The following is a 19,619-nucleotide window of genomic DNA, read 5'->3' as shown; positions in this document are numbered from 1 at the left end:
CTTTAAATTCACCTCTGGCCATACGCATTAGTCTCCTACATACAGGTCTTGCTCTTCTCCTTCCCACGCGTGGCCATTTAACAACGGGAGGAAGTGTTAAGAGAGACAAATGTTAATGAATGTCTGTCAGAGGCACCAGGTACTTCACATCAGTCTGATTGACAGCTGGCTCACGCCGGGAGCCGCGTTTCGATTGGCATTCTGCGACCTGTCAGACCCGAACGGAGCGCCCGATTGGGCTGCGGCTAGCGTAGCTCTGCGCCGCTAAATTATGAGGTGGAGAGAAAAGGTGAGCTAATTAAAAAGGAAACTGCGGGCGCCCGGCTCCGTCTCTCCACTCCTTCACCAGCAGGCCCTGCTGAATACTGCTGACAGTGACTAAGGGAGTGTTGGGGAGAAAGTACAGAGTCGCAGCGGAGATCCACTGCTCCAGCCCCAGGGAAATCCCGAACAAGGGGTTACATAGATTTTAAATGTGTGGGCAGACTGAGTGATTGGAGCGAAGCGTGTGTGTGTGTGTGTGTGTGTGTGTGTGTGTGGGAGAGGTGTGTGTGTGTGTGTGTGTGTGTGTGTGTGTGTGTGTGTGTACTCCCAGAACCATTCGCTTCAGGACCCTACCTGCTTCTCGCTCAGTGCTGTTATCTTGGCTTGAAGTTCGTGGAGCTGCTTCTTCAAATCAGCATTCTGCAAAGGACAAAAGCGACATGTTAGAGCCCAAGAAACTTCAAAACCCATCATACACCCCTCAGAAAGGAGGTAGGTGGAGCTCGGGTAGTGCCTTCTGTACTGCTGGAGGACATGTGCAATTAAGACAATTTAGAATAACAATATACATTTGTGAAAATGTATATTAAATATGTATATTCACACACACACCTATGGACCAACAAAGAGGTACACACCCCCAAACACAGCGTGACCTCCTTAGGTTTTCCATGGAGGAACGCTGAAACAATCAGAGCTATTGTAAGGGAACGATCGCACACCTTCATGGTTCTGGACTCATTCACACTTTGCCTCACAAATAAAGTGCCACTGAGAACTGTAAGACTGAATGATTAATCCCCTCCTGCCGATGTTCAGTCTCCACACATCAGGACCTCAAAGACCTTGTATGGTGAGATGATGTGATTTGGGACTGGATCTCACCACAATGCGGTGCTTATGACTCACTATGACAGTAGGGTCAGAGGTTTGGTATAGTTGCCGCTTTTGAGACTGGCCTTGTTTCTTCTTGTGTCTGAATTGCAAGAAACTGCCTTTCACAAAGATCCCATGAACAATTGCTTGCTAGAGAGGTCTGCAGTGAAGTCCGTATTAACTGTTAATAGTATCACCGAACTAGACAATAAACAGAAACTATATTGAACACAGACCACCAGACACCCAGTAAAACACAATAACCAAACATTTGTCATGCAGAGAATACCACTTGCCACAAATCTAACTGGTTCTGAAACAAAGTTGCAGTCATAGCTAAAACTATGCGAAAGAAGTGTGAGGTTTATGAAACTTATGCCTAACAATAATACCAATGAACAATTAATGAATAAATAAAGAACCATTAATTATATTAATCATTCATTCACTATATTATTAACTGTAATATCAATTATATTAACTACTTCTAAACTATTTAGCTAAAATAATTGAATTGAATGTAAAATAATTATATAATTAAATCATTAAGAGCAGAAGTTGGCATAAAGTCCTGAAACAAGTCAGCCCTTGTTGTGAATCCCTGTATCAGACCAGTCACGGTTGTGGATGAGTACTTCCCCAGAAAACCTCCATAAATGCCAGAGTCATGATTGAGTTCTTACTGCACCAGAGATACTTTCATTCATCTTCCACTGACCGAAGTAAAAAAAATTATACCAGTGCTTGTGAAGTCATGTTGTTTTCGATCTATTTATTGCCTGTTTGTAATACTACATTTGGTACTATAAATCACTACACGCTATGCTTGATGCCCCTGTAACCGGGAATGCTAGTCCGTATCAGTGAACCGGCTTAAGAACATATTTTACTGCAATAAGCAAAGCCTTAAGTGCACATAAATACATTGGCAGAAACCTGGAATCACGTGCAATACAGATAAATCATCCATTTGGAATAAAATCACGTCTGGCAAACAGATTCTGGGGGGTATGACTTAACAGGATGACAGATGAACAGATGCTGTCGGTCCTGCCACTAACCAACAACTTTCAGACTGTGGAATTTAAACTGGTGGAGAGGTTCTTTTTCTCGGAGAGGAAAGCAACACTTGGGTGTGCTGCAGGTTGGAAGGACCGAACGGCTGTGACCGTGTAGATAAGGGCCTGGCGTGCGGTTCTCCAGCCCTCTGCTGCAGAAACCGTGTCAAACTCAAGGGTTTGCCAAATCTTTGAACAGGAGACACGGGCCACGGGTTTAGCCTACTCTTCCAACGGCAGGGTATCTCGGTATGGTCGAGCGGAGAACTACCGTATGCCCTGACAACCGAGACTGGAAGCACTTAAACTGGCGCGGCTCCAGGGGTCCGACTCCGAGGCGGGACCGCGAGCCAAAAGTGCGGTCTTAACCTTCGCTGTACACTGGGCACTGTACCGGGCAGCTACACGGGCAGCACAGGGGGAGGATCTGGCTAGCGCCTGCTACTATTCCTGGGCCTCTGTATAAAGCTCCTGTGAACAGAGGAATGGGGCTGTCCGGTGGCCCAGCGAAGATAAGGCAGTGGCAGGCCCTCACAGGTCTTAATGGCTGCATCTTCTGGCTGTAGACCACTGGAAACCGCCAAACAGATCAGATGCGTCAGATTTCCTCGCCTTATCTTCAGTCCGTTGCCTGACAAAAGGCTGGCTCAGGGCCGGTTCACCACAATGGTGGCAGCAGTAATAAGAACCAGTGCAAGCAGAAGTGTTAACCTTCGTTCCCTTTCTATTCCACTCCATGCTAAGCTACGCCAAGCGGTGCAATCCTTGGGGGTAATGACTGTGTCGCTCGGCTTTTGGGCTGCAGAGTGAGAAGTGGTGGCTAGGCGCACACGTTTCGGAGGAGCGAACGCCAATCTGCAGCCTCCCTGACTGACAGGGTGACACTGCAGCGATGGGGCGGTCTGACAATCACCATAAAGAACTTTTAAAAACAAAAACAAAAATGGGGACGAAAGGTCGTTCCAATAAAGAAAGACATTTTTAAGAAAAATGACAAAATAGCACTCTCCTATAGAGAACGAGGAGATTAAGGCATGATCTGAAATTGCATCTCATGTTATAACTTCTGTGCGAGCGTCTCCTTGGCGCACTCTCTCATGGACAAATGTGGATTGCCCATAATTTACCCCCCCCAAAAAATCATTAATGTCTCATCCCCTGAGGTGGGGGAGGGAGGATGCATCCCTCATCCGCCAGGTGGATCTAAAGAGCCAGGAGGATGTTTTGGGATCAGTGGAATGGGCCCGCTACGTTTCAACATGCAGGCAAGCCTATTAAAGCCTGTTACATCCTAAACCGTACAGACTCGGTCAGATGGAAAACGCTAGCATAATCAGTCTGATCCACAAACAAAATGCATTTCGCTCCCATGCATGCATTCCTCCTTTATTTGACAATTATCAATTATTCAATAATCTATTTGCCTCATCTCCTCATACACCCTTGCTGACACGAGCCAATGCAAATAATGGCAATTAAAATGAATTGTGAGTGGTCTTCTCCCTTATTATTAACTATCGTCTCTCGGCTGTATCCAAGACAACGCAGATAGCAGGAAAGGGCAGTATTTAAAATGTGCACCTAAAAGTAGAATAAAATCACATTTATACCACAAGAGACAGGCAGGCTGTCAATCATGTTCAGTATCATAACAGGTTTTTATTAATACAACAACTATGAATACAAATAAAAGCATGCTAGTAAAGCCATAGACGGATTTTATTAAGTACTGTAAAAACTTTTTCAATTTTTAAAGGACCAATACAAGATATACGTGACTTTATTCAACATGCTTGTCAGTCCAAAAAATTGAAGGCAAATCTGCAGGGTATTTTCTCTTCATTAAGGGAACTGAAGAACAGGAAACTGTCGAGCAGTCAATATTTCATCTGACAATGAAGCAACAATAGGATAGACTTGTTAGATGCCAGAAACTGGCTGAAAGATATGGGCTTAGCACTGGAAGAGATATTCCAATCCCTTCATTTTCATTATCCACATTCCCCTATTCTGTGAAGCTCCAATCATCCTCAGCGTTCTTTAAAAATGATGTCTTTAAGAAACGGGTTTTTGCAATAAACACTCCCGCGTTCCTCCATTTCTCTTTCAGACCCATTTTTGAAAATGCTGAAGAGAGCCCGAAAGGTCAAAAGGAAGATAATTCCATCGAAGCAAGAAGTGACAATGCTGGTGGTTGGGGGAGGGGTGCCCAGGGCCTGATTGAAGGTAAACTGGGCACAAAACGGGCGACGAAATCTGGCGCAGCAGCAGAAAGCTCACTCAAAGCACATTGAAAAAGCAGCTATGTGTAGTTTAATCAGCCAAAATGCTGCTTCAGTGCAGTAAACCTGGGATCAGACGAAGGGCCAGAGGATACAGGGAAACACTGTAGAACTAAAAAGGAAAAAAACTTTAATGGCAGCAAGGTAAAAAAAAAAGGACATCTCTGGAACTCAATGTAACGCACAAGGTTTCAATCCAATACCAGCAGTGACAAAGCACACGAATGGCATCAATTAGGTGTGACACCTATCAATTAGGCTGCAGTGCATTGGCTGTCCTGATGTGATTAAATTGGCACGTCTGCTGACCTGAGTAGTTCCTAATCTCTCACTCCCGGTCGCTATTCTACCACTGTAATCATGATAAGATCCAGGCACCTTTCTGTCCAGCAGACACACTGGCACCAGGGTCCGCAAGACATCTTTCATAGTGTAATTAATGTTAGTCAACGCAGAAGCAATAAAAGTTCTTCAAAATGTGAGAATCTTCACAAGTATTCATTGACTATGACATCCATCATTTTTAAATACAATATGCAGAAAATAGTGAAAAAGTATTAGCCTTTTTTTCATTAAAGCATTAAACACTATGAAAAAGAATTATAAAAAACCAGAAATAGCGCCTCGCGGTTGTATGCCTCCACCAATCAGTAGCCAGTTGGGATATAAAATGTCATCACTTCATAATTTTTTCCTATTAGACATTTGTGTGAAACTTTGTCATAGTTAGCGTATGAATTCTTGAGTTATGGCCAAAAATGTGTTTTGTGAGGTCACAGTGACCTTGACCTTTGACCACCAAAATCAAATTGGTTCATCCTTGAGTCCAAGTGGACATTTGTGCCAAATTTGAAGAAATTCCCTCAAGGCGTTCCTGAGATGTCGCGGTCACAAATTACGGCTGGATCCTGATTGAAAGCTAACGGTCCCAACAGTTTAAAACCTGTATGCACCCGGTCGATCGGTCCAGGTTCGTGGAGCCTCGCCGGAGGCCCCTCATCTAGTCTCATATTCACATTTTTACTAGAAGGTTCGTGAATGAGCATTGAAAGTGGTCGTCTCACACAGGTTAAGAACCACGCCTATATGTTCGTTCAAGCCACCTGAGATGCCTACAGGAGAAATCTCGCAAATAAATAAACAAATAAATATATAATATATATAAACCTGTAAAACAATTAGAAACGGTCCCCGAATTTATTGGTACAATTTCATCCTGAATGATTCGCTGTGCATGAAAAGTTTTTAAAGTTTTGACCGCTTTCAAGTTTACGTGATTTAACAGAAATACACAGTCTCTTTACAGTGGAATGAATGGGAAATTGGGATTTAGCAATTGTAAGCAAATACCCAAATTATGTGATTATCCGTTATGCAATTAAGTGGATTCTACAGCATTAACTGACACTGTGCAGACTGAACTGAGAAATAAAACTCTGAAAAGCCTGTTGTGCAGAGCACAAGTAACACCACTGACAAAAACAAGTATGGTGCAAGCATGTGAATGTATAAAAATTATCTAAATACAGCAAGCTGGCATTTGTGTGGATTCATTAAATTTAAGGATTAATTAATATTGCACCCTAAGTTTTGAGTGACAAAAATGAAAGGCATTTCAAAACACACGTCAATTCCAGGTGCCACTATAGAACGACCCCTTTACAATGCATAAATCCTTCAGGGTAGGCTGTATTTTCCCCCAATTCTGGCGCTTACAATATGTAACCCTTCAATAAATATTTTAACTGTTCCACTTTCTTTTATCTTTTCCATGCGTTTTATTTTTTATAGCCTACATCTCAATGCACTGAGGTGGTCTCTTGAAGACCACAACTTTACATTCCAGATATAGCTAAATATAGGGAGACGACGTGTGGAGTTTATGGGGGGAATAAAGCCAGGCCAACCGCAGTCACTGTCACACAAGGTCTCCACCTAAGCCGTATTTTGAGCCAGGAAAAACCCGGTGAGGGCTCAGGCCTTCTTGCATAAAATTGCAGAAGAACACCGTGGTCCCATGCTAGAGGACCAACAAAATCAGCGCTATTGTACCCAATGGATCATTTATCATTACGGACAGGACTCGATTCATTTGATGTCAGCCACCGCGCCCTTTCCTATTCAAAAATCTAAATGAAACTCACCCTTTGTCTCTCCCTTTTCCAGAAGACATTGTATTTAATATATTTAAATATATATTATATGCTCCATTTGCACTCCCATCTCTGTGTACATGCTTGCCGGATCACAAAACTGCACGTCAGGCTATATTCGGGGGATTCGAACACCGAATCCCGTAGGATTCAGTTCCGGTATGACCCGATCTGCGCAAGTGGACAGCGAGTCAAACGTAAGAAACGAGCGTGTGATTTCATACAGGTGCTTCACTATGCACTGCAGCACGGAAGGCTTACGGCAGCATACGAGTACGGCCCCGAGGTCTTTGCACCGCCGTTAGGGAGCCGGTCGAGCGGCGTGGAGCGTCTAAATTTGCCGCGGGCTGCGTACGGAGCGCAGGCTCCGGCGGGGTTCTGCAGACGTCTGGCAGACGCACCTCCCTGTTGACACGGGTTCCGCCGTGTAATCAACACCGCTCCGCTTCAGGTCACCATGCAAATCAAAGCCTGCGGTTCGGAAGATTGCTTTTACCCTCCGAAACATCGCTCTCGCGCAGGAAATGACACGTTCCCATTGCTTGCAACCTTGCTTGCCTTATTCTTCAAACTAATTTCAGAGAAAATGCAGAAGTAATACAGTGTCGGTTTTTAAAAAGCACATTTCGTCCTGCGGTTACACCAAGAGACAAGACATGCTAGCACGGCTGCCTACACCTTATAACTTCACATTTCGTTTGGGTGCGAAAATAACATACAATAAGGTTTATTTCACAATTAAACCATAACCAGTAGAAGGCCATCAGTCAATCTGCCTAAACAATAAAGGCTACACCTAAGTAAAACCTCAGACCCATTCTGACAATAAAACGCACATAAATTGCTTGTAGAGGGCCCCTAGAGAAAGTCTGCATACATTATAAAAGCAAAAGGAGGGTTTGGTTAAATGTACACCGTGAACAATGAACCGTCCTGTATGGCTGCTCTGATTGAAAATGGCACCTTTCACCGCTTGGTGCATTCTGCAGATGAACTCTCAAAGACAAACCCTGGATTTAACTTGTGCTGCTTTTAAAATCTATTTAACAACCCGATACAGTGCAAACCGCTTGCAAGAATAGCATCCCACCCTGAAGACTTTAATCCCACAAGCAGTGCGTTGACAGAAACGGAATGTACTCGAATGGAATTTGTTTAAAGAGAACATATTTAGACATTGCGGGCACATTTCAGAGATGTATTATCGATGAACAAAGCCACACTTGTTTATGGAATTGACCATAACCAAATACAATAGTAACAGCAGCATACAATAAAACCCTAATTCATAAGATTTGCTTAGCAATTTGTAGCACATAAATCGCAATGCGATGCTGACACCGAATTTCACAAAATATACTGGCCACATGGCAGCACTGTCCACTCAATGAAACATACAATTAGCACATTTAAACATTTAGTCACGGTGCTGGATTTCAAACATTCTAAACATACGACCAAACACCTGTGGCTTCCAAATGAACTTCTGAGACACGAACGCAGCTTTACATGTGTAATCTCGAGATTTGGGAATCACACAGGAACATTTCTCATTGATAAACCTGTCCAGTGTTAAAGGCAATTCCTTCACATCTTTAATGCGTTCTAAATAGCGGCGCCGGTTCAGATCCATTCTCAGCCCGTGTCATTCTGAGAGGTTTTTTGCCTCTGAGGCGTTCTGACAGGGCAGACAGGGGATGTTCAGACTCGGTGCCTTTTCGTGCTCATTCTCAGACTGTCACACCGTACAAGCGGATGACATTTTTCACTGGCGGAGAGAACCTTTCTTCCAGCCGCCTCGTTGAGGAACAGAGGCTTATTTCATTTGATTTTGTTTGCCTAAACATTTTATGGGAGATGCTAGGGGGAGCCCGTACAAGATGACACACAGATCTGAAATGAAAAGGCCTTTTATTAGGTCATTATTTTATTTTATTTTTTTTACATGGCATTTATAGATCGTGCTACAGCACGCCTGGACCGTAGCGCAGCGCGTTTTCGATCAGTGAGCTGAGGCAGAAACCCCCTTTCGGTTATTAGAGCCGCGAGGAACCGCAGCGCCCACTGAAGCTAGCGCTAACCGATCTCCGCAAATGAACGTTCGCCTCCTTGATTCTGTGAGCAGATGTAAACCGCGCTACACGTGTCAGGCAGTACGCCGTCAGATCGAGTCATTGGCTCCACCGCCCCGCCCCCGTCGTTCTTGTGAGGTTTTTTTTTTCTTGAATCAGCAAAAGGGGGTCATGCGCTGGTCGTGCATGTTGCTGGTCGGAGATCGGCAAGGATCAAATGGAGTATAGCTTAGCAATTGAGTAATTAAGTGGATCACATACACAGAGCGGTATAACTGGAGCTTGAACCACACAAAGACCAAAATGGTGGGAGGAACCTGTACTGCAGGGTTAAGGTAAGTTTGAATCAGCCAGGCTCCATATGTTTATCGCAACATTAGCGGCCAGGGGACACAGCCGTCTAGAGGGACGCGTGGCGGGTACAGCTCCTCTCCTGTAGCACTGTGCGGACTGTGTGATTTAAAAGTGTCAGCGGCTAAGAGACTAATGCATTGGGCGAGTACAGACAAAGCCACAGTGGGACTGGAACTTCTGTGAGGGTGGCAAAGCAGTAAACCGAGTGGTGATTTCACAAAAAAAAGAACAGATTTTTAAAAATGAAAATTCATACCTGTGGATCCTGCTTCATCTGGGCAACTAGTTTCTGTAAAAAGGGAAACACAAGAACACGCTGGATTTAATTTCAAATGAGAGAAAGTAAAACAACACAAATCATAATTAGAAGAGTGTTTTTTTTTTGAGAACCAGATTTTTACATGAGGCGGTAAAATATAGTGAAACACGGCAAACGGAGTCTGCACCAACAATGTGTTTTCATTTTCCTTTTTAGTCCTCCAGCTCCTCTTGCATCACACTCGCAGGAGGCCCACAGCTCCACTACAAAGCACTGCAGCCTGTAGAAACAGCGGCCCCTACAGGCGCAGCTGTGCACTGCAGGGGCTGAGCGCGCGCCCCTCCCCCACGCGGCCGCAGTCACAGGGCCGCTCGTATCCAATCTGACATGACACGTTCTGAAAGGCGCATTCAGCGCTTCTGACTACAAGCACCTTACATGACCACAGCGGGTGAAAAATGAATGCGTGCACAGGACAAACCAACAGAGAAAATTAGAAAGCGATCACAGCCAAGATAGCCAGTCAATGGACAAGTCATTTAAAAATAATAACATCGTAATGTTGCTGGAGTACTGTTCGGCAAATTCACATGTTTTTCACAGAGCTTTGTGTTGCATGACAAGCTGAGAGGCCTGACAGAAAATTCAGAAAAACTGCTCTTTAGAAGCGAACCTCAAAAGCTTGGCTAACCGACACTGCTCCAATTTATTTTCAAAGAATAAGTCTTTCTGACAAATGAGAGGAAATTTAAAACCGTAAAAACAACATTTAAAAAGCCGTTTCATGTGTTCATATATTAGATGCAGGATAGTTTGCTGGCTTCTGCCCAAGCACAAATCCAGGGAAGAGCAGAGGCACACCCAGCAAGTTCTGCAAAAACATTTTCTACTGCATGTAAAACTAAAAGATAAAAAACTAAACAGAAATGTGTGCTGGGTTACTATTTTATTCATGTAAACTGATTCAATGAAATAATTAATTTTTAAAAAGTGGAAATAAATGTAAATTAAATAAATAAATGAATAATAAGCAGGTAGCACTGAAGGCTATTTATAAATATTTAGCCCTTTTTTAAATGTTGAGGTCAGGTATTTCACAGGAAGCTCACAAAGTTTGTTGGGTCCATCAGATTCACCTGCTGGATGAGCATGCACCTCACTCAGCTGGGCCCTTTGTACCACCTAATAAATAGTGGCAGGGACTTAAATGTCTGCATATGATTGGTACTGGGAAATCAGAGGCAAAAACTTTTTTCAAGGGTACCTGTACAGATCTACACCTGTTACACTCTGTGAGTCCAACCAAGTGGAGGGTTTTTACATTTCAAATGGCAGTTATGCAAATATTAATTTTAGTTGTATGACACCCAGCTTTTTAAGAAGGGATGGACCATGTGGCATAACGTTTCATTGCGGGTTGGAGAAGATGCAATACGACTATCCCTATTCTAAAGCATAAACCAGGATGGCTCATTATAGTCCTTTCCAACTGTATAGCTGTAACCACAGTGGCTCATTACATCCCTTTTCCATTGTAAAGTTGTAACCAGGCTGGCTCATTATATCCCCTTCCCTCTGGAGAATTGGAACCAGGCTGGCTTATTATACCCCTTCCCTCTGCAGAGCGGGAACCAGACCAGGCTCATTATACCCCTTTTCAACTTTATACCTGTGACCAGGCTGGCTAACGCAGTTCAGGCTCCTGGTGGTTCGGTCTTCTCGGTGATACAGCACATCAGATCAGCCCTCTAGCATTGCTGAGGCCTACTTGGATGTGAGCTGCACTGTAAGCTGCATACATCTCCCATAAGTATCGGCACCGAAATCACCAATAGGAACAACATGATACTAATATCATGGACCATATCAAAGACCATGCAGAAAATGTAAGTCTAGTTCTCTTGCTTTGGACTGCAGACTGGGACCAGACAGCCATCTTGTTCTGGTTAGGGGTCTGCCTTCATCTTGACAGAATGCGCCACGGCTCCATTTGTGAGCGATACAATGGAAAAACAATGGAGCCGTATCAGTTTGGCTCCAGCTCAACGGCGGGACTGAAGCATAAAAGAAACTGGACCATAGAAGCCACGCGCGTGCACAGACAAGGCTTATCTGTTGCATTCCCTCTTTTTTTACACACTGCTGTTTTTTCCACAGTACTTAATTATGCAAATACTAAGAGGGAAAAAAAGGAAAGAAAAGCCTTTGGCAATTTACCTACCTGATGGACCTGTATTTCCACTTTCAGCGCCTCCTGTAATGTTTGTAATTCCATCATTAATAACTTCTGTCTGCAACTCAGTCCTGGAGAGCCGTCAGCCTGCTCAGAGATCAGGGGAGGGAAAGAAGAAGAAAAAGATGTTTGTCAAAAAAGCAAAAGAATCTATATAGTTAAATACTTGTATGTTAAATACTTATGTGAATCTCTGTTTGCAGTAACTGTGTTTGATGACTGTACCATTACTGTTGATCTAACTGTTTCCAGGGACTTCAAAACAGTGGCAGGAAAATGCAGGTAGACACTTTTGGTTGAAACACCATTAGAGGGAGGATAAAAAAAAAATTTTTTTTTAAACCAAAGCACCTCCCTGGATCTCTTATGACTTGCACCTGCAGTGGCTTAATCTGAACATTAACCTGAAGCACAGAACACCGTGTTCATGCCAAGGTCAGGTATTAACAATCATACAATCATTCGGAAGCATAGCCTGTAACGTTTGGGTCTAGGCTCAAGATAACAGTCTTTGGGTGTCACCAGAGTGGATATGTTCCATCCATCTACTAACTGCACATAAATAGGCCTAATAAACGTATTTATCAAAAACCCTCCTGGATCACAGGCCAATCAGAAATGGATTTATATCACAGTGTTTTTTTTCTTTTACTGTCAAAGAATATGATTGGCTATAAGTTATGTTAGTGACAATTTGTCAGGATGACATAGCATAACCTCATGAATAGGTTAAAAACAGCTGCACGTAAGATTAGCAAAAATGGAAAGTACCCTATGAGCACATCGCTCTGCCAAGTACATGCATGACATTTTCACAAAGATAAACTGGCTTTTTTACAGCAATGACACACACAAGTTCTTACTGCACTGGAAGTGACATCATCAGGAGAGATTTTCTTTCTCAACAGAACATTAAGCACAAACACCTGTTGCCCACAGTGTTAATTCCACCCCGCCCAGAGACTCCAGGTTTACAGCAAACTGCATCCCTGCTGCTGCTGGCACATATACAGTTGTATAGTTTGGCAGGCCACAGACTGGCACTGCGCTGCCCTGTAACCCAGCCCACACTGGACTTGAGGTGCGAGCCACACGGCGGGCTGTGTAAGCACAACAAACAGCAGGACAGTGACAGAACGCATGTTCTCAGTTGTATGCATACTAGAGCCTGACCAGTTGACCGATGATAAATATTATGAAGAATATTCACCATAATATACTGATATAACCATTCACTTCACTACAAATGGGGTCTACTGGAGAAATAAGAAGCCCAAAGTTTACCCTTCTTCCCCTAGAAGCACCTGTACTGCAATTCTTAGGTTTTATTTCCCTGTTTTAAAAATAGGAAACCGTGAGGCCTTTTCTGAGTAAATGAAATTAACTGTGTGAAGCTGACTGATATGGAGTCGTTCTTCAGTGATGAGACTGGGACAGTCGAACGGAATGAAACCCTCCCTCCCGGACAATGCTACATCCAATCACGTGCCACCCCATGCGCTGCTGACGACGGTCCACAAGGGAACAGTCAAGACTCAATACTAGACCATAGGGCTCATCACTACAACAAAGCAGTGCTTTAGCAAACTTAGTTAAGAACATGAGTGACCTTCAGTTTCTGATGACCTTCTGAGCAGAACTGATAGGGTTCTGGACAACATTTGTGTAATTTTAGATCAAAATCCAAAAATAACTGGCAGGACGAGAGACGGGAAGACAGGAACTCTTAAGACAGGAGCACAGGCGCACACCCCTAAAACCCTTTGGACTTTGTTACAAGGGCCAAAAATAAAATTCAATCACTTTTGACAAGCACAAGTTCCTAATGAATCATTCCATTTCATTTCAAACAAACTATTAAAAGTGATACCCATTTATACAGCAGGGTATTTCACCGAAGCTGCACAGGATGTTGACACTGCTCAAGCATTAAATAGAGGGTCCCTCTCCCGTAGGACACAGACCCTTTATTCGATTTTTAAAGGGTCCCACCTGAATGATGTGCATCTTCAGCTAAAACATGCAAAGGCAATTATCTGCTGGGCTCACCCACAAAGTGAATCCATATGGGTTTCATTCCCTTTTGTGTTCCGAGTGTGTTTGCATTACAATTTCACATTTTCTGGTACCCATCCCTTAATACCAGGTCCAAGGGCGCCATTTTCATACAAATTGTTTTCAAAGCACAGAACACAGAACTCTTACAATTTTGGTACGTGCCACGATGTAGGATGTGAATTCCATCCATGACAGCTGAACTGCCAGGTTTCTGACCGATACCTTCACCCCACTTGTACACCGCAACCACAAATTCTGTCCTTACTTTTGTTCTCCACTGTTCATTGACTCTCAGTAACTTACTCAGTAGCCTAGCTGGCAAGCGCTACAGCACATATTCATCTTCCAACAAAATCTTAATTATAAATCTATGGAAATAATACTGCCCGTTTCCACTTTTACTGTCACTTGCCTACTAGTTTCTTCCACTTTTTTTCACTTGCTACTTCCAAATGAATACTTAGGGGATAAGGAAGCAGACACATCCAGGAGCTTGAACTTAGAACTAAAGTGTTACTCTGCAGGTACAGCACACATTAAGTCTTCTCCTGAATGCTAAACCAGCTAAATGCTACCTGCAAATCATCCACAAAATGTAAAATGCATAATAATAAATTAAATGTCCACATCTTGAAGTTATAACCCACTCACAGATTATATTATACACAGGATTAGTGGCTCTACCTTCAGTATAGTAATTGTAAAATATGACACTACCACTGCTATGCTAGTGTTTTTCCTTCTTTGGAAAAATAAAAAAAAATAAGAAAGTAGGCGGTGCAGCGAAAATGTGGGAGTCCAAATGCTGTTTCTCAATTCACCCGCATTTAAACAAATGTACCGCTTATTGCTAACAGCTCACGGTCCCTTCAGGAGGAAGCACTTCCCGTGTTCAGTATCAAATTACACAAGGCTGCTCAGCCTGGACTCCCAAGATCTGTTACTCAACGACACGGTTTCATTCTCACATATGCCACTTCATCTCCACTGTGAATTAAAAATAAGGACTTCTGTTTAAATCGGAGGAGCCACCATTTCCCTCCATTTGAAAGCTATGGCCTCCGTGAGCAACTAAACATACGCAGGGTGCTTCCCAGAACCACTTACATTTTATTGAAACGTTCGTTTTTCTTCAAATTTTACATTTTTAGTGTGCTTGTTTTCCCTGGGATACACTGTGAAGCTGCCCCTTATGCCCGTTAGCATATGCTACGAGAGCCGCTAAAATGAACATTTATTTATTCCGCACAATAAGCCATAAAATAGCTTCATGTGCAAAGAAAAGGTTATCATATACAGCTTTACTAACATATAGAGATTTTATTTATACATTTAAGTAACCAATCAAGATCTTAATGAGTAGCAATGTCGTCTGCAACAGGAATTTACATGCAGAGAAATGGTGAAGTAACGAACAATGGGCTGTACGTGAGGCTGTAATGTGTGAAGCAGGCTAAGAAAACATGTAAGGATTTAAAATTTTAATCAGTATTTATTGAAACAAGGCTTCTTAAGACTTTTTGACTTTGTTTTTAGTGATGCTACAAAGTATTATCCACAGCCAAATCTTGTAGTCACGTGTCACCCTTTCATGAATATGTCAAATAAAGACAACGCAAAATAAATGAAGGTTTTCATGTGCAATTTGTCACAACAGCTTCAAAGAGTGTTTTTCCCCCACCAAAGAGTGTTTTTGCAGAATTCATTTATTTGCATTTTGTTATTTTACCATCTACAGTCACTCTTGCCATAATTTTGCTTCGTTATCTGATAATTGCCTTGACTTGTGTGTCTGGGTGTAGCGTAATTCCAGCTTAGAACTGGTAATTCACTTTTTCAAGGTAGCACAAAATTACAGAGGGACCAAAAAAAAAAAAAAGAGGACCATTCAGGTCATACTAAAAACAGGGTAATATAGAGCTTCTTGGTTGGCATCTAAATTCCTTGGAACTGTGAACCAAGGGAACAGAACGGCAAATATGTAGGACATAGGCTACTGTCAGCTTTGAAAGTATATATATATACACATATATATATATATATATATATATATATATATATATATATATAAACCACTAAAAATATATATATATATACATACACACACATATATATACACATACATATATATATACATAAACACACACACACACACACACACACATATATATATATATAAACACACCTAGATATATAGATATATAAGAAGCAATACATAAGTAATATAGTGTTGTTGCACTTTGTGCTGCATTCTTCATTCGAGCCTACTACAAACAGAGAAAGGTCTTGCTCTGCCATTAGTCTCCTGCGACGGCCCATATATTCCCTGGCGCACCATCTGCGTCTTACCTTCACACCGTCTCCACTTTTGAACACCATCCAATTCACGCCCAAGAGTATAGCTGTGGCAAAAGACAATCATGTCAGGAATACTGCCGCCTCACTTTGATATTCTAACGGAGAGACATCCAACAGCACGTCGGAGAGCATGCCTCTCTCAACACAGCAGGCAGACAATATAACCATCCACTTAGCGCTCTACCAGCCCTGTGGCCTTCAAGGCCCAAGACAGCTCTAAAGTGGCTGTAATTATGAAATGCATCCAGGAGGCACAGTATCTTCACCTTTGCCGCTGGTTGTAGGGGCCTCGTTTCATATCATGCCATGGAATAGGGGGACAGTTTGATGGCAGCGGCCCTCTGGTTTTGTGGGTGCTGTATCTTCAAACGCGAGATTGATTTACCCCTGGAAATATGAGGGGTTCTATCAAGAAAGGGAATAAATCCTTCCTGCTTCAATCAGATTAGTGGGACATCTATTGTGGAATAAAAAGCAGAAACTGGCCTGCCCTTCAGGACTTTCACACACTTACAATAGAGGGATTCAGCACGTTTAGGCAGTTTTAGCCAAGTCAAAAAAAAGAAGAAGAAATCCTTTAGGCATTTCAAGGCCAATGCTGGCTTGTCCAAATTGGGGGGGGGTCAACATTGCCGACTTGGTTCTGTGATTTTCAGGTTGCGGGTAACTGATAAACAGCGATTCAAAGTGGGAAGTCAGAGAGTCGAATAGCGGCAGTGCTACAGCCGTACAGTCATTTGCCTGATTTCCGGCTGGGGCCGCATGCCAGGAGAACAATCATAGGACGGGCTATTACAGAACTCACCACCTGGCCGGATAACTGGTCCTCCTCTCTCCAGCGCCCTGCGAAACAGGAAACATGGCACCCGTTACTCAGGACCACTCACCACTGGCTCTTCCAGTTCAGCAGGCCCACAGAATTGTGGGTAGGAAAGTGGCTGAGCCACACAGCCAGGGAAACACACTGGGTTCTACCTAAGACAACCGCTGCATGTTTAACATATTAAAGCACCTTCATTTTTTTTTTTGAGTCTCAACAAAAGTCAACCCAAGTGAATTACTGGTTCCTTATGTTTATTCTACAGTAAAAAATTGTCTCTCAATGGACTCATCCAACCTTTCCAAAGTAAATGGCTACAGTTACATTTTAACATTCTAAGTACTACAGTGTTTACCAAAACTTTCAAATGGTACAACCACGTAATTTTATGAATATTCATACTGTTCGGTCAAAAAACATGCTGAAGAGTCCAATGCTCTGTATCGTAAGCCTTGTTCTGCAACAAAATCTTACGTCTCCAGGGACTGAGCAGCCAAACACAGCAGGCTATGCTGAAATTAAAATCCTAGAGAACAAACTTCAAATTGACCAAACAAATAGGCTACTTTCCACTTAAACCTATGCCAGTTTATTTGAACACGTTTTGAAGCTCAATAATTCTGACATCCTCAGAGGTTGGACTTCCAGTAGTACTACAGCTCACATGACACTATCTCAGTGCTGAACAAGGTTCAAAATCTCTGCTCACCATGGCGACTTGCTTTATAGGAGCTTTGCAAGTGTGCACAAGTAAGGGGAGTTTGGAAGCTATTTTTGGCAAATAGCGTTACCTAGCCTACCTTCTGAATGTTGCAAGACAGTGTTTTGTAATACCACTTTCAGTTTTAAAAAATAAACCTTAGGGAAGGCAATTTTTAATACCACAAAGCAGAGCAGGAATCAGAATATAAAAGAACAGGCCTATTTATCACGTATCCTTTTCAACAAAACAGTCCAAAGCAAGAATGTAATCAATGGCTCCCATGGTTTGCCGTCCATGTTACTGTACGACGAGGGTGCGCAACAAGGGCCAATAAGTTTTTCATTTTTCAACTTCTGATTTTAATTATTAAATTGCCTCAATCATATCTTGACCTTACATTCGTATAATTACCAGCTACAGCCACAAAATTGAAGCATCTCCTAAAGATTTTACTGTGCTCAAGTACAGGACTGAACCAGCACAGTTTATAGAGCTGTCAGAAAATGAAAACTAAGGCAACTGGTTAGAACAAAAACTAGTATGCAGACCGGCCCTCCAGAACTGGAGTTGTGTACCTCTGCTGCATATGGTAATACATAAGTGTTGAATGAGAGCTGCTCAATGATATGATTGCATTACAAGCCAAATGTATTTGATGGAAAATGTAGGCCTATTTGGTTTCACACTGGTTAAATTTAAATGGTTTTCAACCCTAGAGAAACACCGTAGTCTCCGTACCAAACTATAATTCCCATAGTGCAAACATGCCCCTCAAAATTGCATTCTCCTCATATAACTGAAATACATTTTTTAGCAATCAGCTCACTAAAGGTATACAGAAAATGGGACCAGAGCAGGGGAAAATGCAACTAATTCAACGTTACATGTTTACATTCTTTACTCATTGTGTGCAATACTACTAGGTCACACTTGAATGACATGCAAAACTTGCTGAAAGTTGGAAAGTGTAATTTAATTTAGCCATTTAAAGCATTTTATATGTTTTATCAATAATCACAGAATACAATAAAGCATCACCTATCTGTAAACACTGTTCCACCCCAATAATAAACTTTGTTGGCCACATGCTACAAGAAAAAAAACGGCAACACATCAATGTCTGGAGAATTAATGGAGAATGTGAGGGGGACTGGACCAGCAGAACTGACTGTCAAGCAACCACATTTTATTCAGCAAATTTTAGAGGGGTGCAAATGTATTATTGCCACATACTGTGGACCACTTCCTGTACAGGCCGCGCCTGCAACAAAATTAATTTGCGAGTCCACCTCCTCCTCCTTAACAAGGACACCTCCACATTCACGTGGGTTTTAAATTAGCTCCAGTGTTTGTACTTTAGGCCATAGTGCGGATTAGGCCTGTTGCTTATAAATCTGAACACATTTTCAAGCTGAATAATATTCAAAGTTACAATACCAAGAATTCTTATTTGAAACAGAACCATTGAGTTATAAAATACTGTGTAATAATCAGATGATCACAATATTTGCCCAAGACAGCTACAATGACACAGCTAGCATTAGACTACAGTAAAGGTTGCGCTCATCATTTCATGCTGAAGAAGGTACAACACAAGCTTTGATTGACCTACCAACAAAAGTCACTTTTAATTCCTCCCTCCAGGCTTGACAACTAGTTAAAGGATTAAAAATAAACAGTGAGATGCATTCACTGAAAGCACAACCATTCACAGACTAACAAGAGCATCTCTAATCTCCGAGGCCTGGGGTGTGAAGGAGGGGTCTCAGGCACTTGTGTTGAGAGGCCTGCACTTGTAGTAATTCTGTGTTTAAACACCACAAGAGGCAGTTCATATACAGAACTTCCCCTTATGCAACCAACTTTTTGTTGTGAGCAATGGGTACTGGGAACAGCATGCCAAAATAAAAAACATGTTGCTCACTTGCCTGACTTGTCAGAGCTAATGTGCCCTTCCATGTTTATGAGAACAGTACCTTGCTTTTACCTGAAGAACCGAATACCTAAGTTTACTAATTCCATGAATACATTTTCAAACCTTACAAGATTTTAGCAGAGACAAAATTATACCAAAGTAAAAGAGTATGTTAACTTTTTCCTTTTCCATTTTGTTGAACGAAGGTTAGCCT

The 19,619-nt window shown here is 42.3% G+C and overlaps 1 protein-coding gene across 2 annotated transcripts in view; it reads right to left on the bottom strand.

Annotated features, from left to right (window-relative positions):
• Positions 1-19,619, bottom strand: part of LOC135255313 (PHD finger protein 21A-like) — a 79,781-nt gene that overhangs the window by 57,935 nt on the left and 2,227 nt on the right. For both annotated transcript variants that reach the window (XM_064336317.1, XM_064336316.1), the window contains exons 2-6: positions 16,773-16,810; positions 15,959-16,011; positions 11,540-11,638; positions 9,316-9,348; positions 619-684 (exon numbers count right to left, since the gene is read on the bottom strand). In XM_064336317.1, coding sequence (XP_064192387.1) covers positions 619-684; positions 9,316-9,348; positions 11,540-11,638; positions 15,959-16,011; positions 16,773-16,810 — 289 coding nt within the window. The remainder of the gene's footprint in view (positions 1-618; positions 685-9,315; positions 9,349-11,539; positions 11,639-15,958; positions 16,012-16,772; positions 16,811-19,619) is intronic.

The sequence above is a fragment of the Anguilla rostrata genome, chromosome 5 (assembly GCF_018555375.3).
Source record: "Anguilla rostrata isolate EN2019 chromosome 5, ASM1855537v3, whole genome shotgun sequence".
NCBI lineage: Eukaryota > Metazoa > Chordata > Actinopteri > Anguilliformes > Anguillidae > Anguilla > Anguilla rostrata.
The sequence above is the reverse complement of the archived record's forward strand: the minus strand, read 5'-3'. Positions and strand labels throughout refer to the sequence as shown.